General features: G+C 39.3%; 1 protein-coding gene across 2 annotated transcripts in view; it reads right to left on the bottom strand.

Moving 5' to 3' along the window:
- Window positions 1-25,038, bottom strand: part of LOC124213094 (pleckstrin homology domain-containing family G member 4B) — a 192,966-nt gene that overhangs the window by 138,501 nt on the left and 29,427 nt on the right. For both annotated transcript variants that reach the window (XM_046613956.2, XM_069133325.1), the window contains exons 2-3: window positions 22,800-23,630; window positions 1,475-1,672 (exon numbers count right to left, since the gene is read on the bottom strand). In XM_046613956.2, the coding sequence (XP_046469912.1) occupies window positions 1,475-1,672; window positions 22,800-23,630 (1,029 nt within the window). The remainder of the gene's footprint in view (window positions 1-1,474; window positions 1,673-22,799; window positions 23,631-25,038) is intronic.

Raw genomic sequence — 25,038 nt, 5'->3', positions numbered from 1 at the left:
TAAACGTTAAAAGGACACAACATGCAAAGTACTACCTCTAAAAATAGCCAACAAAGCGTTGCGTTAGATTGCAACGAAGAAATTAACCATCAAATTGAATTTTCTGAACATTACTGTAACCGTGTGAGCGGTGTTTCAAAGATGGAAAATTCTCTTCTCCTTGCTCTTTGCACCCCAGCACTTTATCCAGGTTCGCTCAATGTCAGTTATTTTGTCGCGTGGGCGTCGTCGTTCGAAGTCTTTAATGTTCTTTCTGGGAATATCACAGGTATGTTACATACTTTATATGTACCTACAAACCCACACACGCACAAGTACTGAAGAACATATCCAACACCACGCCAAGTCACAACCCTGGCCAAGATGATGAACTTACTCGAAGAAATCTCCGGGCGGGCAAATGTTATTATAATTGGCGTAAATTGTATAAATATATAAAGAAGATGAACCACATTTTTATCACGATTACGGTTGTTTTGCCGAAGGTCTTATCTCCTCAAATGTATCTTGCGGTTTACGCTTTGACTTTTCTCGAGTATTCTATGCACCTGTGTAGGTACAGCCTCATACTACCTACCTACACACATCAGACTAATGAGGGTAATTCGTAATTCCCTTTCGGAAATTCCCATCTAATTCTAATCACGCTATTTGCAAGCTCATTTTCTGCTTTTCTCTTTACTCGGGCATACCTATGATTTTGTTCCCAAATCCAGTGAGCTTTTTTTTAGGGTCATGTTGTCACGATACAAAGCATAACTGATTTTTTGCCTTGTTCTATCTGCTTGTTAACCAAAAATAATTCTACCTGGCTCTTTTGTATCAATTTCATGATTTAAAAAAAAAACCAACAAAACATTGACGACTTTTCAGAACGAATCTCTTTTTCAAAATTATAGATCCGGATTCGATCCCCCCCCCCATGCGACAACACTATAAAATCCCCTGGTGCGGGCGGATCGATTAACAAGCGACACGAAACCCCGGATAGAATATGAGCAAGAGCCGCCCTCTGTTGTCGGAATAATCCAGTTAGCGGTAAGCCGCGACTCTCGACGATTACGTTGTATAGCTGTTGAAAAGCTGCAGGAAAGATGAAGAGGATGTGGAGGAGGAGGAGCACGTGGCTTTTGGAGTGTCAACGTCGTCGCGGTGCGGCTCGACGCCGCGACGTCGGCACGTGTAAACGTGACTGTCGAGAAGGGGAAGGGAGGGAGGGGGGAGGGGGAAGGATTACGCCTGTTTCTGAACGATTTCACAGCCTGGTCTCCCCCATAATTCGTCGTCGCGACACCACCCGCGGAGAGTATTCAAGCTCAGGGAGTAAATTCGCGACCGGAAAACTCGAATGCAGCTCTTTTCGCGTAGTCATAAAATAAAAGTCGAGTAACGTAATGTAATGTAAATACATATATATATATAAAGCTTTTTCGCACAATCGTTTTATTTGTTTAAGTTTGATGAAAGTACTCACATTTTTCATGGCTACTTCCTTGACCTCGGCGAGGAGCGTGGCTGCCGGCGATAAGAAGGACTTTAAAAATTCATCAAGATTCCCGTGATAAGCGCATACCAGGATGTCTCGCGCCTGTCTGGTCAGTAGGTCGAGGACTCCGTTACCGTATATTGGTCCGAGGAGATTTTTAACCAACGTCGCGACGTCGTACCGTCCCTGAAAAGAAAATCAGATTAGATATATGATAATTGTTAGACAGTGATGCGCGTTATATATACCGGGACAATCTCTCTTGAAACTTCAAAAACCAACCGCACATGCGTCGAATAATTAAATCTCATTGGTCGGCGAAATCTTGTCTGCGACGCAGGCGGGCAAACCTACGCAAAATGTGTGCGTCTGAAGTTTCAAAGAGCGTAAAGCTTTAAATTCCCACCGTTCTTTGAAGAATCAACTTTCCGGCCCGATAACAAATGCTTCCCAACCTTTCCGAGCCGCCGCCTCAATTATTTAAGATTCTAACCTCGAAAATTCGTATCAACTACATCGCCGGCAGAAACAGTTTGTATAATATGCTACACAAGACGTAAGACGTAATCAGATCAGTCAGATAAAACTACGAAAAACAATCGACACGTATTTAATTTTTTTTTTTTTTTTTCAATTCAATGTTCATTAACAAAGGTATATCATTTTTTTTTTGGTGGGTGGGATGCGGATGTAACATTAATAATTTTGACGCTAAAATCAAAGGTTCGGTGATCCGGTAATTACATAGTACAAGTCGTACGAGAAGACGTTCATTACTAATGCAAATATATATTTATGCACATAAGTTATAAAACACGCTCGTGTTTCGTGACGTATGACATACATAATATACATGCATGCGAGAAATTCCGTACGTATCAAAATTCAAGTTGCAAAGACGCGTGGAGTCGTATAATAACAAACGTGTTTGTTATTTTTTAGTCTAGTTGTTATTTTATCATTTCTTTTTTTTTTTATTTTTCCCACGTGTCTTAGCTCTGAAATCTGGCGTGTGTCTTGCAAATGACGCGATTACCTGTAGGTCTCGTCTTCCCAAATTACATGCTTACAGTTAATGAGCGAAAAATAATAAGAGGTAGCAAAATTCAATGGGACGCGAGAGTGCTGAGAGCGAATCAGTGAATTTCAAGTTAAGCTTTGCAAAATCCAGACTATTCAATTTGGATGACTTAATAACAAGAACGTGGAAACAAGTCAATTGAATGGCTAGCCAAACCGAGAAAAATATAGGAAAACTTTCGGTTACGCTCACCACGATATGGAGGTAATTTAATTTACTCTTTAGGGAAAATTCATAGGTATAACGCTGTCGTAATAATCAAAGAAAAGTATCAACCCGATCTCAAGATGAAATTTCAAAACATAGATGAAACTTGGAATACTGAATTAATCGACTAAAAAAGGTTTAAAAGAGAAGAGAGAAAAAAAGATAGAATTACTCAAAGAAATACGAAGATTTACAAAAAAATATTACATTTCAATAGATTGCAAATCGTCCACACCGTATCCCAAAAACACGTAAATGTTAATGTAATAAGAAATAATGAAAATCCGCATTTTTCGATCAGTATTTTACGAAAAGCTAAACGCGAATCTTCGAATTCGCCTACAGGAAAAAAAAAAAATTATCGGAAAGCAGACGGTTGAAGGTCAATTTTCCAAAAAACCAAAAAAAAAAAAAAAAAAACTGTACATATATTCTGCTCAGCTTGCCTCAACGGATAAATATAATGAATGGATGAATCAAGTAGAAATGAAAATGCATTTCGTCCCCTCCCAGTGAGCAGCGAATAAATTGGCCAATTCGTCGTAAGTTTGCTGAGAGGATCTACGAACGTATTGATTACAAGGATATGTGTATACAGTATAATTCGGAGGGTCGTTTTGTCAGGGTCCGGACGAAGGGTGCAAACCCCGATGTTCCTCCATCCCCCGCAGGATGCTGCAGCTTCAATCCCACAGAGATACGGATTCCCACCGCAATGAGGGTTCATTGTGCGCCGCATCCTGCGGTACGTGTTACGTAACAATACGCGAACTGTGCTTCAAAAGCCGCAAACTACCCGCGTTTCGATATCGCGTACCGATTTTCACCCACCCGCAATCGACTTCCGCCCTCATGACTAGACTGCACGACGAACGGTGAGAACGAGAAGCGAAATATTAACGCTCGTTTAACCCTTTCACTCGTAGTGCGGTAAAAGTATTTTTCCCACTTAATTTATATCCATTTTTTGTATATTCTTTGCGGTTTTTTCCTAATTCCGATAGTATGCCAACAGGTTTTCAGTACTCGAGAGTAATTATTGCGACGTAATGTAAATTATTATTGTTGGAAACAAATTGATTGAAAAAAAATTTACTCAGCATAATAATGTGTGACTCAAAGGGTCGAGAACCGATACTTTATTCCTGATTATTTTATTACGAGATAGTCGCTGTTTACGGATTAGCGAGAATTTACACATATTCACGATATAAACGAAGAACATTTGTTTGAAAATATAAGAAAAAGGTAATAATAATTATAGAATTATCAACTATTATAGAGCCTACATGTTGACTCTGCATTTCAAATCGCTTCAAAATCACTTATAAAAATATCTACTATCTGTTTGTTAGATTTCGACGATAGCTTATTTTATTAAGAAGACTATATATTCTATACATTTTAATCACGTTGGTATTCGTGCATTTTCAATCCTTCAATATTTCATTGAAATCGATATTTACCACAAACCGCGACGTCAAACTCACCGTTTCACCCAAATATAAATCTGTAACAGTAACTTTGCGCTAAAACAATTTCCCCAACAAAATAATAAGCCCTCGTCAAGTGAAGCTCAAACGAATATCCAAAATTCTTAATCGTTTTAAAAATATATAGGTATATCAAATATAAAACCTGCATCTAAACTTTTGTTTTACAATTTTACCATTCATCCGTTATTTGTTTTCTGTTTTTTTTTTTTTTTTCTATCTTTCAGAAAATCATTCATAGATTCTGAACGTTCTACGATCTCGTAATAATAAATCATCAAAATATGATATTGAATTTATCCTCTCGTATCACCTTGATGAGAAAAACAAAAAAAGTAGTGAATTTTGCCCCGCGTTTTAGAGCTTTTGCACCCCTGCATGGGCTCTGCAGCTTTGCAGCGGTACGAATTTATGTCCGTACCAAACGCACGTGATAAATTCTCTCTCATTCTCCGCGTGATATTCGCTCGGAATATACATATATATATAACGTGTACATATCCAGCGTATCGTATGTGGGTAGTTTTATACCAAGTAGGATGTTTGGACAGGTTTAACGCGCGACGCACGCGTGCGACTAGACAGGCTCATATATTGCACGCTCTACGTTACGCCCATGAATGGATTTAATCATTCGTTTCCGAAGCCACGCGCCGTTCGGCCCTTCGTAAAATTTATTCGCTCCTTCCCATCCCATGAATATTTTTTTTCCTTTTTTTTTAATTCATTATTCATTCGTTTCGATTTTTTTTTTTTTTTGTTTTTTTTAATTCACTTGTTTATTCGGTAAATCTTCACTTTCTCTTAGTTCTTGCAACAAGTTTAAATCAGAGCTTTCGTACATTAATTGTAGCGATATTAAATTCGGTACTTGTATAATTTTTTTTTCCACTCTTAATAATTACAAGCTTATTGTATTAGGTACTAGGTACAAAACTAAATCTGCGATATTTCTACTCTGGCAGATTCATTAATTCGTTTTCGAAAGCTTGCAGACGCGGACGAACTTCGTGAAAGGAGTTAACGAACTATCTACATGCTTGATCCTCTGGTACTTTCAGCCTCTTCACCTAACGACGAGCCATTCTGTCTTAATATTGAATCATTCCCTTGAAGAGTTGTTGAACTGGTTATATATATATGTATATGGGCTATTCCGCGTCAACCGGATCAGTCATCTCTCAGATATTTTTTTAATTTGGCATGTGGATTGTGTGGGACGAGTTAGATTTTTGTGCCAAAGCGCGAATCTCATAATGCAAAATTCGATTTTTTATTAACAATAACAAATTAGACTCCCATTTTTTTCAAAAATTCATAACTTCGGCAAAAAATTAGATACAATATATTTTTTTTTTTCAAATTACGCGGAAAGCTCCATAGAATTTAAAAAAAAATACGAAATGGTAAAAACAAGTTGTTATCAATTGTTTATTTAACAATTAATTTTTCAAAGATTTTCAAAACAGTGACTGACACGATCAAAAAATTTTTTTAAAATTCTGACATGTTCCTTGAACTGTACTACAACCTGTGAATTAATTCCAGAGGGGTGTTTTTCTTCGTTTTCGAGTAAAAAATCATTAAAGGTGTCGATGCGCATGAAATTGCGGCCCGCCGAGTCTCTACGTAATGGCGGGCGGCCGGTTGCCGTCCACCGCTACACCGCGGTGGCGTCGCAGCGTTATTTTAGAGTCATTTTCACGATGTAGGACATGATTGAAGAATCTGAAAAAAATACTGTACCTTCACAAGGCCTGCTCAAAGCGATAAGTGAAGTTTCAGGAATGTGTTTTTCACCGTTTTTTTATTACAGAGATTCAAAATAACGGTTACACACCATGAGAGTGCACATAAATGATAATAATTACATAACTTGCTACTTATTTTAAAATAAAAACACATTCTTGAAACTTCACTTATCGCTTTGAGCAGGCCTTGTGAAGGTACAGTATTTTTTTCAGATTCTTCAATCATGTCCTACATCGTGAAAATGACTCTAAAATAACGCTGCGACGCCACCGCGGTGTAGCGGTGGACGGCAACCGGCCGCCCGCCATTACGTAGAGACTCGGCGGGCCGCAATTTCATGCGCATCGACACCTTTAATGATTTTTTACTCGAAAACGAAGAAAAACACCCCTCTGGAATTAATTCACAGGTTGTAGTACAGTTCAAGGAACATGTCAGAATTTTAAAAAAATTTTTTGATCGTGTCAGTCACTGTTTTGAAAATCTTTGAAAAATTAATTGTTAAATAAACAATTGATAACAACTTGTTTTTACCATTTCGTATTTTTTTTTAAATTCTATGGAGCTTTCCGCGTAATTTGAAAAAAAAAAATATATTGTATCTAATTTTTTGCCGAAGTTATGAATTTTTGAAAAAAATGGGAGTCTAATTTGTTATTGTTAATAAAAAATCGAATTTTGCATTATGAGATTCGCGCTTTGGCACAAAAATCTAACTCGTCCCACACAATCCACATGCCAAATTAAAAAAATATCTGAGAGATGACTGATCCGGTTGACGCGGAATAGCCCATATATGTATGTGTGTGTGTGTGTGTGATAAGCATCTTTATTCATTTATTCAACGTACTCAACTTTAAACGATCGTATCGAATACAAGATGAACATTTAGGTGTATATTAGTCTCAACTTTTTTTTACAGAAAATTTGATTGCCTAAAAAATGAAACCAAAAACGGTTTCCCAACTAGTATAGTTTTCAGGATATTTCCGTTAGAGTGTCTGAAAAATTCAAACCGGATTAGTCACGTTTTAGAATTTTGCTACCGAGTTCCGGATTCACGGGGTTTCGTTTGAGACTAAAAACTAACTTTTCGAAGGGAACATGAGGTGAAAAAAAAAAAAAAAAAAAACATCCGATATATGTATTATATTGGGGTGCTGGACGAAAGAGAAATTTGGAAATTTCTATCGTGGCATCCTCTGAAAAATGTGTTTGGATTAAAAGAAAGATTCTCTCGAACGATGAGCGTAGTACGTTACATTTAAGATGGCACTCGCTCGATTTTTCACTTTTTTTTTTTTAAATTGATGCTACAGTGAGAAAAATTTCATTTGTTACAGTAACTAGAAAAATTGAGTAAAACAGGTATCGTTAAAAAAAGTGTTTGAATGTTGTTGGAATTACGAAAAACGAGGTACGCCTAAACATTTTGCGCTATCGTCGATCCTTTTTTGGTTATCGCAACGCAAAATCGGTTTCTGAGGTTTGTCTCTACTTTTTTAGTTAAACAAGGCTTTAACGTCAATTTATCATTGCACGAGCGTTAAATTTTCGCAACAGTTGTAGGAAAATATAGCAACGGCGACCGTAACGATAAAGAATAGTAACGGATACCAGACTTTCCGGTAACAGCTAGAAAACTAATTTTCATTTTCTACCTAGAACTATATTTTTCGATTGTGATAAAAAATGAAAATAGTTAGGGGGACCGAGCGGTAACCGAAAATAAAAATTTCTCTCACTGTACTACCATATAACAAATTACGGTGGCAAGTGGTGGAATTGACGTAGACCGCCCCTAATATTATATCCAAGTAAAGTTATAAAACGCAAATGTTTCAAAACACAATAAAAGTAAGAATGTAAGAAAAAAAAAAAAAAATCCAACACAACTCTGAATATTTTTGTATTTACCCGTTTCTTTTATACCGTACACATAATGGTCTCTACTCGACGATCAGTTTGATTAATCGACCGTCTGATTAAACCGTTATTTAATATAAATTCTTATGAAATACGAAAGAAAGAAATATGCAGTGTCATTTAGGTGGAAGGTAGCTTCTTTATAAACGCGCCTATTATGGATTAACGCGATATTCTGCCGCCAATCGGTATACACGTCATATTATATATTATACATGTACGTATGAGCCAGTGAAGTGCGCTGCATCCGTTTGGCATTCTTCATGTCAACTGCACCGCGTCGTATGGAATATAATTTAATACAGAGAGAGAGAGAGAGAGAGAGAGAGAGAGAGAGAATTCGTGGTACAGACAGGATATCACTCTGACCGGCACCTGCCACCTGACAATTACATTGCAGCCCACGAATCCTCCTCGTTCTCCTGAATATGAAACGTGCATAGCTTACAATGTGTAATAACACAATACATACGTACATATGTACATGCAGTATGCACATTTACGGAGGTTTTACACGTCTAGCAGCAGCAACAACGTCGGTAGAGAAAAAATAAAAATCCTCCATTCAAGGATCCATGGATCAATCACTTCCACTTTCGTTGCATAGCATCCGATCATGGCTGCCTCGAATTCCCGTCTGTCGGTCTTCCGAAATGTCCGAGTGTAGTAATTCAAATCCGTGTAGGTAACCAAACTTTTCTCGTTCGATACTTCCATCGAAACTCGACAAAGATTATTAGAAATAAAAAAAAAAATAAAAATTAATAAATAAAAAATCCATTACGTTTTATTTCTCGTTATACGATATCTAGTTTTTGCCGACACGCTCGATATACGTAGAAAGCATTATAAATAGAGAAGTTGACTATCCGTAACTTATTCTCTGCTGGCTTGATGAATTTTTATGAACAAACCAAAAAGGGTACAAGCACGCGCACGGTTTAAAATTCACAAAACGTTCACGGCTTAATTCTTCCGTTAAATAATGCTCAAATCTAATGGTTAAAACGAGCGTTAAGTCGGCGTGATTAATCGATCGATGGAACGAAAAGGTACCTTGTACCTATATACGTATATACGTTGCGGTGCAGCAAAAGTAGTAGTAGTAGTAGTAGTAGTAGTAGTAGTAGTAGTAGTAGTAGTAGTAGTAACTGGAGGGGGTAGACTTTGCCCAGTAATTGGAAACGCACATTAATCAAAACCCACGCGTAAGTGATTATCGAGTTGCGTCGCGATTCGTATGAGGAAATATAAAAGCTGCAGCACGGCGCGAGCGATTTGATTAAAAAATTTTCAACCCCCCTCCCCCCTGCCTCATATTATATCATTTAATTATCGCTCATTTAGATACCGAGGAAAATGAAAAAGGAAAAATAAAAAAAAAAAAAAAAACAATGTACGGCGACATTTTTCTTTTCATCTCGGTCACATTTAGCAAATTTTACAAATGCTAGTGTGACACACGTGGAATATGCGGTAACGTGCAGAACGAATCTAGTCGTGCAGAACAGCAGCACCGTAACCTTTAACCCGTGTATATATATATACATATATCAGTTGGTCAAGATATAGTAGCGAAGTAACTCGCCTCGTTAACTTTAAGGCACGTGTTAATTTGCCGTTTCTGCTAATTATTGCGGCTTGATTAATGTGCCGGTGAATGGGTAAAAATTTTTGCAGGTGTGTGCGTGTGTGTACACTGTACATACACACATATATATATACACATTATGCATATATCTATTCGCAAAGCGTCACGACTATTATACAGTGTATAAATAAACGTTTAAAACTGAAATACTGGAGCAAAATTGATTTGAATACCTTGTTTTACCAGAACGGCTTCAGTTGATATAATTTTTATCCTTGAGAAGTAAAAATTTAACACACAACTTGACTCGCAAAGAAATCTTCTCGTGAAAAGTTTACAGAAAAATTCACCAGTCGCGTTGCATTGACTGGGGGGGGGGGGATAAGAAACGATTTTGCGATGAAATTGCTGAATTATATACAAAAACGCAAATTTTTAAGGGAACGGAATTTTGATTGAGAATTAAAAACTACCGCGAATATTGGGCGGTAAAACCTGTTGATCGGAAACTTTGTGCGTGCGGAAAAAATTGAACGAATCGTAAAATGGATGGTTTGAAAATTTTTCGTGATTAAAGGGGAGGAGGTACAGTTGGGACGGTCTAAAATCATACCTACATTTAGCAGTTTTTTTTTTTGGTTTGTTTGTTGTTTTTTTTTCAAACAAATGCCAACAGTCAGAGCAAATTGAGTTTCAGGGTTTTATTATTAATTGTTTCGACAACGTTTCAGAATTTTTTCATTGAAATTAATAACAAAATGGCGGCATGGCGCGTATAAGTAGCGAACGACTCCGAACTCGAGAACTTTTGCGGTGGCGCATCTCCTGACAACACTGTCCAACTTGTAACAGATGGAAAAATTTTTTTCGAGTCAAATACACCGTTGTTTTCATTTCAAAATCAAGTTGGAGCTTATAGCCCAAATGTTGAGAAGAAAAAAAAAATAATAATATACAAATATATACGCGATCAGGAACAAAAAATTTCATTTTTCAACCAAAGAATAGTTCAAAAAAAATTTTACACAAATATGTTCGGATTGAAATTCAAAAATCTAGCCACGAGCACGAATCGATAAACAAGTTTTATTAAAGCTTGTGAGATAATATCAAGCCGACCGTATGAAAATTGACCCGAGGAATCCGCGCCATCGGATTGAAACCGTGGTCGTTAGATACTTATACGCGCCATGCCGTTATTTTGTTATTAATTTCAACGAAAAAATTCTAAAATGCTCTTGAAACTATAAATAATAAAGCCCCTAAACACAGATCGCTCCGTTTTTTAATTATCTTCAAAAAAAAGAAAAAAGATACAACAAGTTCCTAAAAATAGGTACCATTTTATACCATCCAAGCTGAATAACCTTCCCTCCAGTAATAATTGAAGTCGGAGCGACTGTGAAGAAGAAGGTAAAATTTGTCAAAGTACGAGGCTGCGTAGGTGGGCACCTGCATAAGTTGCCCAAGATATATCTCATTAAGGGACAATTTGAGGGGGACAAGCGATCACTTCGCTTCATAGTCAGTGTGGCGAAATAGCGAGTGGGCGTTCATTCATGAAATATATACCCACCTGCACCGGCCGACACGCGAGGTTTAACGGATCGTTACAGCACGGGCTTATTAAGATTTTGGCAGGGTTTTGAATCTCCGTGAGTTTCAAAGATCACGCACTATTGCATGGATATAATATAAAAAAAAGGCATATTTTCTAGATTGTATTTTTATATATATATATATATATATATATATATTTTTTTTTTTTAATTTTTTTTTTTTGGTAATGTAACAAAAGAATTATTGTATTCGAACATTAAGCATAAAGAAGAACAGCTGTTGAACGATATTTCATAAAATTCTCATGCAAAAATTTTAGAAAATTCAGACGACGAGAAGTGGATTTTGTATCCGAAGTAAAAAAAATCTAATATTTTCTGTCAGTAGGTGATTGTAGACAGTGATTGAGCGAAGGATTAGAAAAAAAAATTAAATTCAACATCTTTTTCAGAGTCGCACGCAAATTTACACCATGTGTTGCATTGTAAAAGGGAAAAAAAAAAAAAAAAAAACAAGGGTTCGCGTACAAGGATGGAAGGAAGGGTGGAAGGGTGGAAGAAAAATGAGGAAAGGGAAGAAATGAATCCCCAAAATTGCCGCACCCTGGGCAATATAGACCGATAACGCGACGTCACCTACGAACGCGAGCATATATATGTATATATATAAAGTACATCCGGTGGGTGTGTCGCTCCCATGCCCTTTGTGACTCCGGCGTGTGCGAGAGATCAACCCGCTATGAACATCGCCGAGTGTTTGTTAAACCCGCAGCCTTGCATACCTGTGGAGTTCGCCGATGACGGAAAGGGAAGGAATTGCAACTGTCATGACTGTATTCGCTCATCGAACTTACAAAATCATCGAAATTGCCTTTTTGTTTCCCTGATATTTAAAACTGCACCTGATGGAGGTTTAAGGTTTTATCGGACGGATATTACCAAGAAAAAGAGAGTCTCGGGTGAGAGTATTGAACACTTCGCGATGAGATAAAGGTCTAAAGAAAAAATGAGTCGCAACCAAGTTGATAAGATAATTTCTTTTCAATAATAATAATGATGTCAAAACGTTTTTAATAAAGTGTTTGAACAAAAATTTCTTCAACATATCTCTAGTGAAATTTTTGAAATTTCATACAAAATGAATTCATTAATTTTTTCTGAATAGCTATCAATTCTTTTGGAATTTCGGCGATTTTGTAAAAAAAAAAAAACACCTGTTTTCGAGAATTTAAAAAATTTTGATAAACATGCTAGATCAGAAGTCCTGAATTTTTGGATATATTTTCGTAAATGGTTATACATTACACTGAAGAAGTTTTAGAGGCAAGGAACGAATAGTTTCACAAATGGAGGGTTGGAAAGTTTTGGAAAATGGAATTATTCAAAATTGCCGAAAATTTCAAAAAAATTCACAGATATTCAGAAAAATCAATGAATTCATTTTATACGAAATTAAATACAGAGAATTTTTATTTTTTTTATACAAAGAAAAAAAAAACATTGAATTCTTTATTGAATATTGAAACTCTAAATACCTTTCTTTATTAAACTTTAGCTGGCACTTTGGGGTCGTTGAAGCCCCCAACCGAAAATTGCTTGCTGTAACGAAAAAATCTCGTATTTTGTCTTGAAGTTGTTGTTGTTGTTGTTGTTGTATTTTTTTGGCATTCCTGTCTTTTACAAGATAAAAAGGTCGCAACATTGAATTTTTAATTTTAAAGTGCTAAAAAAATTTTATCACATTTTCAAACTTTCAAGTTACGAAATTCTTGATAAAAAAGTTTTAGTTTACGAACGACCCCAAGGTGCGAGTTAAAGTTTTGTATAACAAGCTATTTACAGTAAAAAATCGATTTTTTTTTTAAAAAAATTAAAAAAAAAAATGCAAAAATTCACAGGTCACTGGTATTATTTAATTCACCTGCAATATTGAAATCACAGTTTGTAGATATTTTTGTTTCGACATATTTACACCTAACCGCATATAAATCCTGACATGCGTCCTTAAATAATCGGGAATATTATTAACGATCAGCTTGAACTGAAACCCATTCAGGCATTCAGGAAGAAGAGCTGGGGCGCTTGGTATAAGGCGTACGTCAAGTTTCTTGATTAATATTCCAGTTACGAATAAAAGCTTGCTGATAGCGCGGCGAGAAGGTTGAAGAAATGCGCCTTGGGTGGCTGCGAGTACGCCCGGTAATTTATGCGCCGTCGAGGTCTAAGCCTCGCCTACGTCTTCGAATTTCCTCCGGTCGGCAGACGCACGCGCATTGCCTTGAACCCGACTGTTTTCCCCTCGAGAGAATTTTCTATTTCCAAGTGTTTGCGTTAAAAAGTTTGAAAACGTAATTAAATGAAGGGGTAACACCACACTGGGACTTTGGAAAATACGATTTCTTTTGGCTTAAACAATATTTTAGGGTCATAAAAACAATATCCAGTTGGTCCTGTAGTGTAAGAACACCCGAAAAAATTAAGTGCTCCAATTTGAAATTTTTTTTTTTGTTTTTCGGCAGTTAGAGTGGGGCGTTATATTTAAAGTGGATCTGCAACGGATGCTATAAAAGAAATTGCAAACTGCTGAAAATTATTCAGGATGAAATTAGTTACCGATAATTGGTGATCTTTGAAGGTTTTACACATTGCACGTAAAGGGAAAGGATGCGAGACGCGTAAAGAGCGCGGGAGAAATAAATTGTCGGTTTTATTTTCTATCGGGCCATTTTTGTCTTCCATTTCATTACACCGACGGGACCGAGGCGACGGTAAGGGACGTTTATGACGGTTTTTAACCTGGAGTCGTGAAATCTTCCTTCTTGCGCCGCACCCGTCATGAGATATCCGATATTACGACTGTAAGAACCCAACACGATTCTTCTAGAACTCTGTCTATAAACGGCTACAGCATAAATGCGTCTACATAATCTTCTAAAACAGTCGATGTGAGAAGCGAAAAGTACCTGAATCGATAAAGACATATATATATATATACATATTACATTTACATGGTATGTTTAAAGGATCCCAACAAAGAACATGGGGAAAAAGGAATCACTGAAAGTCAAAATTTCAATTTCTTGTACCGAAGGAAGCAAGGCGGCAACATTTTACGACCATTGTCCAGTTTGTTCTTCCCACCTAGCCAATTCATTCGACCGTAGAAGTGAGTCTTTGAAAAAGAGAGGGGAAAAAAAAAGTGGAAAGGATGATACGGTGTAGTTTGCCAGAGTCGAGATCTGCGTGAGCTAAGAAAACACATACGATGAACCGTTGTATGAATATCGTTGTAACTGTAACCCGGACGAATTGCTTACATGATAGAAAAGAATACACGATGATAGCGCGCCGAGAGCGGTACCTTAAAGCGAAACTTTAAAACGGTTCGTCGTATCTGTTTATGGTAGTGAACATAGTGGGACGATTTTTGCGTAACTCGGAAGAACGGTTTTAAAGATGTAATAAGAAAGAGAAAAAATATTGCAAGAGACTTGGAAAAAAGTGGATGATTCAAAGCGTGCGATATAAATCTGAGAAGATGGCTAAAGGGGTTCTCAAAAATGGTACGAAGAACTTGAATGACGCAGATAAACAGAAAAAAAAAAAAAAAAAATTTTAATTGAGCTTCTACTTATGTAAATAAATTTCAGTGTAATTACAGCATGATGGATGATTACGTTTGGGAGTTGACACGAGAAAGTCCATGCGAAAATAGATAAAGTACGAAAAATATTTATATTTAAACTTTGTTTATCAATTCTTTCAGACATTTGCAGTTTATTATCAATTATTATTTCAGAATAAAAGTGAATTAAACGCAAAATTGAACTTTATTTCATTGTTATTTGCAACAAATGTTTGAGAAAATATGGGTAATATTTCTTAAATTCCAAAATATCTTTCTGGTTTCTAGAGGGGGGGGAAAAAAAAAAAAAAACAAATTTTTATCTATTTGACATCATCTATCGTAAAACCCAGACTGAAAATTCGTTTTGACCGGTTCAATCCATCTCGTTACACTGGCAGCCATGCTACGAGCGGGTATATTCCGAAACTTTCCCGACTCATCATCCCGCGTCGACTGACCTTTGACCCCGACTGACCTCGACGAAAGCACATCGTACCTGTATAACCTCGCATCTCGTCTCGACGAGAAATTGACCCGTCATCCGGCGAGCATCCTGGCATCTTTCATTTCGAATTTCCTCGGCTTTGGCGATTAACCTTTGCAAAGCTACCGGTGTATACATAAGGTGTGAGTTACACCCGTCACGACCATCCTTCACCTACCAAGCAACGACGCTGAAGCCGGCAGCCAGAATTAGCAGTAAAACGTTGTAACGTTCGTTGGAATAAGGTGGTAAAGTCCAAGAATGAAAATTTTGCGACAAACCTTGAATGCCCAAATGCTTTCATAGAGTTTGATTTCTGGTTCAAATCTGAACTTCATATTTCCATTTCCAATAAATGTTTAACACGTTTGGCTACGAACTTCAGCTTCGTCGGCAAGTATACGAGTCCTTGGAATGGTTTTCGTCCCTATGATAGTCACAGCGTCAATGTCACACAGGCGTATGATATTCATGTAGAAAGAGGACGAAGGACCAGGATACATCGTCGGGACGATCATGCGAAGAGCGGGTGAGTGGAATGGAGGTAAAGGCGACGAGAATGGAAGATCGGCGTGCCGTCGACGGTTAAAGTTCGCGATTACAACCGGCTGTCAAGTCGCCGTGGTAAGAAACGAACGACGTTTGAAGTCAGTCGGGCGTCGAGTCCCAAGGCGAATGAAACGGCGAGCGTGCGAGCGAGTGAGGTTTTAACCCACATCGTCGCAATTATCCCTCTTGACTTTCCCGTGTCTCACTTATCGCCGTTTACAATCCGCGATATATCCATGCATCGCGGTTTCTCGCTTGTACGTGTACCTTATCGTACATATATGTACGTATAATACCTTGTACTATCCCGAGCGTAATTGCCAGGGTTCTGTCCGCTGACTCCAATCTTGAGTGTGCAAATTCCTCCTCGCCACTTATACTTATACCAGACGTTGCACAAACTGTGAATACAACGCCCGAGAACTCCATTACACCCTGAATCCTCCCACGCGACGACACAAAGTGCTTAAACCCGTGTTATCGTTCTGCAATTTCTTATTCCTTCCTTTCACTGGATTTCTGAATGAAACGCTAATGCAACCGTGCAGAATTATGATCCATCTGGATAGCTCTACGGATGAATTAAGAGCTGAGCTTCGTCGCATTATATTATGAAAACGATGTACGGTACGTTTAAAAAAACAATCGACTACATGATACTAATAGTATGAAGAAAGAAAAATTTGGACAGACTTGAAATACGAGATTAAAATTGGTTACATATTACACTATCAACTGAAAGTATCATGTTAAAGTTGGTAACGTTATTGGAACGTTTCATGTATTGAGGCAAAAATCATTATTTCACGACTTTGGAACTGTCTGAAATTTATGAAAATTGTAATAAAATAAGAGACGTTCGTCATGTTTCGAAATCATAATTCGTTCAAAGTCATTCTAAGATAATAAAGTTCCAATCTTTCGTTACGATAACGCAACTACTAACTTCAACACCGTCTGTTGAAAGTGACAATTCGCCAGATTCACAAAACATCAATTTTGTACCAAAGATCCTTATTTCCCAACCCCGCCGAGCCGAGACTTTTACCTTCGGCATGACCGGATGAAACAGCGAAGCAAGTCTCGCAAGAGATAATATCACAGGGATGGAGTTAATTACCAAACCGATTTCTCCGTGTCCCCATGGTGTGGTGGCTAGAGCATGGTTCTAGGCGAGGTTCTCGCTCCTAAAGGGAGTAAAAATTTCCGCGCGAGGCAGGCATGCCTCGGCTGATTGCCAGTCGAGGTAGGCTCATACCTATGCACCATAGGCTGGGTCTTAGTTGGGCTGAGATCAGAGACTGGGGTGAGCGAAGAGGAGGTCACGGGTCATCTCACCTCCGAGCGTCACGACGCGATGCCGCTGCCGCTGCTCCCGCTTGTGCCGCTGCCTTCATTTCCCCGGATTGCCTCATTATTTATTACCTTTCTTCGTGTACGGCTTGAGGCAAGAACCTAACCACTGCACCCCGGCCTTTAGGAGTTGTACGACGTCGAGCATTGATGTGCTGCAGCACCGTCAGGATACGTCGATACGGTAGATCGAAAATCAACGGTTACCAATTTTGAAAGTCAACAACTGCGGTTAAATAAATGGAATAGGATTTTGAAAATCCTTTCGAATTGTTTGATTGTAAGTGAACCGGTCGCTTGAATCGACGTGTAAAATCATAATCTGAAGAGTATCGTCGTATTCGTTAAACTATACGTATATTCAAAGAGTTGGAATTTAAAACTACCACCACGGATCTTAGAGTCGTTTCAATAACATGGTCGAATCTCAACCCTCGTTTATACTAGCCAAAATTATCCAGCAATTGGATAAAAAGCTTAAGTATTACGTACTTAACGTTGAGGTGTTCGGTCAGTCGTACAAGTAATATGAGGCTAAAAGTAACAAAGCTAACCATACGGTATTGATAGTACCAGCAATGGAATGAAGATGAGAAGAAATTCGAGTCTGCGCGACACGATAGAATCGCGTACGAAACATAAACTTCACGTGCGCCCATAAGTCGTTAAATGTGTATAAGGAAACGAATAGTCCTCCTCTCGACGAATAGGGTTATAGGTGGATATAATGGTAAGGCGCAACAGTTGAGAGCGCATACGAAACGCCACGCAGCCCCATATGCAGGAGCGAGGATCACAAGTGCCATATAGGTAAGTTCTTCATTGTCCATTTCATGCTCGACGGTGGAAATAGCTGGTAGTAAAATATAAACAGAAAACGAACGAACGACGACATCGAAGTCCTGAGGAGGAGGACGATCTATACGATCGAACAAACGATCTGTGTAATTCTCGATCGAGTATAGAGATGACGTGAGCCATTAATTACCGGAAACGTGACCTAATCCGGCATGATAACCGGCACCACACGATGTCTCCTCTACTACACATACCGACATGTATAGATATACCTATGCGGTACGTCGATGATCTAAACTCGCCCCCTTCGCATTGAATTGCAACGTGCAGTCCCACTCGATCCAATATCACCGACAGACCATCGTTATGGTTACCCTCGCCTACCCGCCGACCACTTTCTCCGCCGTTAAGTAGTATGCAGCACGTACCATATAACGACGATTTTCATCTATCAGACATTGCGGCGACGGTAAGTTTATATTCACACCCTAGCTCGTTCCATTTCATCGAGCTTATTCGTCTTCTTCTTCTTCATCTCACACCCAGCATGCAGTCGATGATCATCACCCGCACCAGCCTGTCTAGTACCGATTTAATGAACTCCACCGTTCGGTGCCAAACATCACTTGGCAGATCTACACACTGTTCAACAGGTGTAAATATTGTCCTTCCCTTTTGGTACAACACATCTTTTACTGTCGTTATGCACTGAAGTTTTTGGGTGAGTCTGCTAGCAGTGAACTTCTGTTGGTCTGATGATCAAACGTTGGATTAAGGATGAAATGAACGATATGACAGGGGAAGGGGGATGCTTCGGTTAACCAGGGCTAACAACAGAGCGATATCGCATGACGAACAACGAAGAGAACGGAGGTTGAAAGATCATGCGGTGAAATTGAGCGAGGATAGCATGCGAGGCGGCACGATATGGTGTTCAATTTCAATAATTCTGACGATCGCCACATGTGGTACCGCCGTGACACGCGTCCGTCAAAAGAGGCTAATAATATATATCTATACACGTGTTGTATCCCCTGGTCTCGTCCATATCCGCGCTTATCTCCGGATCTCTATGTACGCGTTTATACCGGCAGGCACTCGAGTTTAGGATACGAGAGTTTCGTGTACCATGCGTGTAGCCGACTCCTCATGGACGAGTGGCTATTGCGGATGATGGTAACATTTGTGTGTTCATACATTTGTACTGACACACAGCAAAAAAAAAAAAAAAACTCCGGCCCTGTAGTTTCGTACCTTGTTATTGATTATCGCGTGGTTAACAATGCGTACCCGCATTGATATACGTTATGTACGATCAACTTGTACGCACGCTTATCCCTCGAACGAAATTTTAATTGGATCCGTTATTACACGTCATCGGGTACGCATTAGTCATTTCTTAGGGGTGTTCAGGATCGTTACATCATCCTTGCAAAGTCGCTCCTCTTACTCGGTCCCTAAAGTCACGCCACTTTTACATTACGCAGGGTTATCCTATACCTACGTTTCTCTGATGAATGATGATGAACTACTTTATTTTCAGGGTAAAAATCATCCTCGGTTCATTCTTTTCCAATCAATAAGAAATTGTAAGTGCACATCTCTGATCCAGCTCATCCGATTGTGAATCACGAAGGAAATGAATCTCAAGGTTAGATTCTTGACCGGCACCTCCAAATCTGGTGAACGACGAAGCTTTTGACATTTGATCAAAATATTCCTACATGACTTCCAGGGCTTCTGTGGTACCCTGCTGTTCTGAGATAGAACACATCACTTGACTTGAAGGAATCCGTCAGAGATACGTTGCGAAAATACCGAGGTCCGAGTTTCAGCTTCATGTGTGGCCTTTAGTGATGTGCTAACGTCACTCTACTGGTGGTTTCAACGTTGACGAGTTTCAGCGTTACGTGTAGCTTTAGTGATGTGCCAACGTCGCTCTACTCTGTTGGTTCCAGTAGTGTACGATGGATAATCCATACTCCTCAACGGTGGGTGCTGGTGATTTATGGCTGACTGGTTATGCGGCTCGATGGTGAAGAGATTTAATTTCGGTGCGTGTCCGCCGAAGAAGGCTGTTTGTTTATCAAGTGTACCAAGTCCAACATCACCAACATGGTCAGTCCAGAGAAAAATACGCGTGAAAATTATACCATCTCTGAGTGTAACGCTAATGGCCATCAAGCATAAAGCGCGCGTGCGCGAAAGCGAAACGTGTGCGCGCGTCGTTATCGACGCCTGCATTAACAACCTTGGGCGATTTTCTTTTCACTCACGCGGAAAGCGTTTGGCATTTGCTCATTTTGCGTTGATTCGCCTCCTCCGTTCGCTCTGCGCTCCACTGCGCTACTCTCGCGCTAATTACACCCCGCATCGCTCTCTGAAGCGTTCGAGGCGAGAATTGAAGAACTTCGCTGCAAAGGAATTATTTTCCAGACTTTGGTCTCGCGGAATCCATTTATTTTTTGGTCACTTTATTTGTATTTTTTTTTTGCTTCATATTCTTATTTTGCATTCTGAGCAGAATACAGTCTCTTCTGTTGCAGAGATTCCCTTTCGCGACGTGAATTATACCTTACATATGTACTTGCGCTCTCGTATTTCGCACACAGTAAAAAACGGTTCTGCGTGTGCGTTAGATGAATTTTTTTTTTCACGATAAATCGCAAATCTTTATACATATATATGCATGTGTACGTATATACTGGCGTTGTTGACTTGCTGCTGTTAGCGAAGCGCGCGTGCGCACGCGTGATGCGAACTATAAATCTGTCAGTTTGCTGACAGAAACGATCACTATGCTCACAGCGAACTGCATTAAAATTGTTCCTGCATGGCAGCTTCACCCGATCATCAGTCGAGAAAGTCCGATAGACAGGTAAGCATATATCACGTTACGTACACGTATGTAAAACTCTGAAAATTATTACATAACACCTCGAGTACACGTGCGACTTTCATATCGGTATATAATATAACAGATCTCTAGGTATGGACAATTTTAGTTACCGCAACAGTTGCTTAAAGGAACAAGTTTTTTTTCTCCACGAATAATTTCACTTGGAATTTGCAAAAATAAAATAAAATAAAAAAAAAAAAAAAACCAAAACGATTAATAAGGCTTTCCATTCCTTTGCGAAAATATCGTGACAAGAAAAAGCCGGTGATTGATAACGAGATTTTATAACTAAGAAACGTTCAAAGACTTCGCAGTTAAAATGAACTACACCAGATTAACATTTCACTGGCTACATGCTTATATTTCGTAATAACGAATTTTTGACGGAGTTAAAAAAAAAAAAAACGAGTCCAAACAAAATAACACGAAACTACTTGAAGGAAACTGATCGTGTACGTAATACAAGGGGATAATTGTCGTCAATTGCATATATCCGCATCGAAGAATAGGTATATATATATACATATATATATATATTCCAATAGGCTAGGTTTGCGTTAAAATAATTGGTATTATATGCCGTGTTATAGATTTAACAAGGTGACTTGAAACGGGAATAACGTGCATGCACGCGGCATGCGATTAGATTGGCTCTATAACCCGCATTGCGGGTTGGTCGGTGGGTGGGTGGTATAAGATCGTGCGGATGTATCGATATTACTGGTAAGTAGGATATGGGGTATTGTTTAGTCTGGTTAGTTCGATAGATTTTAATCAAGAGCGTGTCACGAGTTAATAAAACTGTGGCGTGGGACGAAAAAGTTTAACGCTGCGGCGTTGAGCCGTTTGCATACATACGTACGTACGTATCCGTGTACGTTGTACACACACAACACCTACGAATAGTTAACTTACGTCAGACAATCGTCGACGACAACCGTCGTCGTCGTCGCGATACACACGGCGAGGGAATTTTTTATTTTTTTTTTATTTTTCTTCACCAAGTAAGTGTAATATATCCAAGAGACACTCACCGCGCTGCAGCTAGATAACCGGAGACAGGAAAGTGAATACAGTTGAGTTTCAGGCTATTAGCCTATTAGCCTATACTCTGATCCCAATAGATCAGTCCGATATAATTAATGAGCACGACCCGTGATTCCCATACACACCCTGCACCCTCTCCTCCTCTCTTTCTTCTCTTTCTATTCGTCTTCGTTGCTCCCTTTCTCTCTCTCTCTCTCTCTACCACGACACATACTCTCCCAAAGGTGTAGGTATATGCGTGTATTTCTACCTACAGATACGTCTTACTTAACCAGACGTCGAGTCCGATCTGACCCTGCTGTGCCATGAGGTTAAAGTTGCAGTAACGATCGAAAGTTGAATGAAAAAATCACTATTCTGCAACTTCAGAATGACTTTGATGGCGTGAGATTTGAAAAATGTGAATACGTTTATATATATATATATACATATATAGTCTATATATATACTTTTTTTGGAAACTCTTTGTTGTTATTGTACCGAATACCACACATTTATAAATAAATTTTCACCAATACTCTATCAATTTTCCAAGTTATAACAAGTCAAACCCAATTGTTTCATCTTCCAAATGTACCTATTTCAAGAGTTGACAAAAGTATAGAAAAGTTCAACTTCGATGTGTTATTATGAGGTTAAAATTCACAAAGTTAATGTAACGATAAGTTTTTCGAAAGAATCCCAATTTAGTAATTTTAGAACTGTCTAAAATGTAGTCAAGTTTAATAGATCAAAACATTATACTGAAATTTAGCGAATACACCGCGTTCAAAATCATTCCATAAGTTGAAAAATATTAATTTTCTCTCAACGTGTTCAGTCACCTCGAAGTTAAAAACATTGTCACCAAATTTTTTGCAGAACTTTCCCAACCATTCGCATTTTTTTTTTCAACTCAACACTTCAAGGTCCTTAACTTGAATAACTAAATGAAAAGTAAACTCACCCCGAGTATCGGATGCTGAACGGGTTCACCGATGCTGAGAGAAGAGGGTGCAACAACTTCCGCTTCGTTGTTACGGTTGGTTCGATCTCGAGGTACGTCTTCATCGGGACTCTCGCAAAACGTAGCCGCATCACAATCGGCACCACATTCAATCGCAGAACTGTCATTACTCTTGCGACTAGAAGAATACTTCGCGACAACGATCGTAGTTTCCGTTGACAATAATTCAGGCACTAAAGTGTCACTGGATTCGCACTTGTCGAGAACACAATGTAGGTTAACACCATCCGAAACTAGAGTCTCCGCAGATGAGGCTGGAAGAGGTTTCAACCCACGGGATGTTTCCTGAGAATTCAGGGAAGGAACGGCGAGGACGTTTTCATCCAGGGCCAATAAGACGTCGGTAGCGTCCTCGTAGAGCGAAGATCTGCTCCCTCTGGATTGGATTTTTTCAACCGATTCGCAGACTCGGCGATCGGCTGTTCGATCAAGAGACGAAGAGTCCAAATGATCGCGCATGAATTCCTCCTCGCTACATTTTTCGTCGACGTACCAAGAGGTGCACTTCTGGTCCCTTCGTTTCTCGGCTCCTGCCGCATCCTCTGACTTGGAAAGAGCGTCCTTGCACTTTTTCCTCAAATAATTCTTCACCCTTTTGGTCTTGCTCTTTCGGGTTTCGTGGCTACGCGGTAGATTAGGCTCGTAATCGCAGGGCGTGACCACCGAGTGCGATGCCCCTTTCTTTTCATCCACCGTCTCCTGGTCATGATTCTCCGACGCCAAGGTCCAGGTTTCCTCCTTTTCCGGGGCCTGACGCTCGGCCGGATTCACCTGAAACACCGAAAGCGATTCGTCCGTTAGTATTGGGTCGTTTAAACGCGTCGGCAGCGATTTGAATTCGCGGAAGTTAAGAAATGTCGATCAGTAATTGGAGATAGGCACCGGCGGTAATCGACGCATGGTCCGACAGATTCATGCCAACTTTCATCTTCCGATAGGTAGAGTGTACCGAGTAGGTACTCAAGCTGTATACAAGTACTAGAAAACTTTTCAACTTGGCACATGATGCAGCAACAGTATAGATATACGCGTATAGACTGTAGAAAATAGATGAAATCTCGACCGTGCGATGATGAACGACGTGATGGCAGTACCTGCTGCGATTACATTCGCGCGAAATATTACACAGACATCCGCATCATAGATACGCATAACGCAGCCGCTGACATACTCGACGTGGTGCACTTCTGGGTTGCCCTAGGAAACTAATAAGTAACGTACCACAAACAGCTGGAATTGTGACGCAAAGGATCACAAGGTGTGAAAAAGTGCATTGGAGCTATCATCGATGATAATTGCAAGCACAAGATCAATCCATGGACGAATAATAATCAAGGGAGGAGATTTCGAACTGATCTGAGGACCGCCGATGGGAATACATCACCATGTTGAAGTTAGTAACGTTAACGTAACGAAACATCATGGAATAAATCGTTGCACAATTTTAGAACGACTTCCAAGGAGTACGTTTTTCAAAATATGAACATGTCTCCTTTGGTTTGATTGACTGGTTGAATTTCAGACAATCCTAAGGTTGCGAAGTAAGGATTTTCCTAAACATGCATCGTTAATGTAAGGTTACCAACTTCAAGCCCATGATATACCTTTCAACTTCGAGTAACCGTTAACGTTCAAAAAATTCGATCTTCCATCAGTCATCGTCGCCAAGTGAAAGGGATCGAACGGTACATATTTTTGAGGAATCGAGTTGTTTTTATGGAGAAGTATATGGGAGCACGATGACAGGTACTATATACTGTAGGTACCTACTGCGAAGTGCGACTTGATGTAATTCGAAACCATCCGAGCACACCGAGAGTTTCTCCTGACTCGATCATTATCGATAGGGATCATTGCGAATTTACAATTTCAGTTTGTCGCGAGAGATAAGAAGAGGTATAGAGTTACGGCGTAATACATTCTGGGCAAAGGTAGGTAGGTAAATATAAGTATATGTGTACCATAAGCCGTGCGTGCTGGCAGCGGTTGACTTCTTTTTTCTCTCTTTGACTCGCTGTCGGCAGTGCGTGGGACCAAAAATCAATGAGTTTGGTATCGAAGCGGAGGCGAGGCGAAGCGGTTCCGGTCCCGTTAAAAACATAGGAAATGAGAGATTCATCGATCGGGGCGTGATGGGGCGAAGGAAACGGGAGCCCAGGAGCTCAAGTCTCGAAATATC

Source organism: Neodiprion pinetum, chromosome 2 (genome assembly GCF_021155775.2).
Source record: "Neodiprion pinetum isolate iyNeoPine1 chromosome 2, iyNeoPine1.2, whole genome shotgun sequence".
Lineage (NCBI taxonomy): Eukaryota > Metazoa > Arthropoda > Insecta > Hymenoptera > Diprionidae > Neodiprion > Neodiprion pinetum.
The sequence above is the reverse complement of the archived record's forward strand: the minus strand, read 5'-3'. Positions and strand labels throughout refer to the sequence as shown.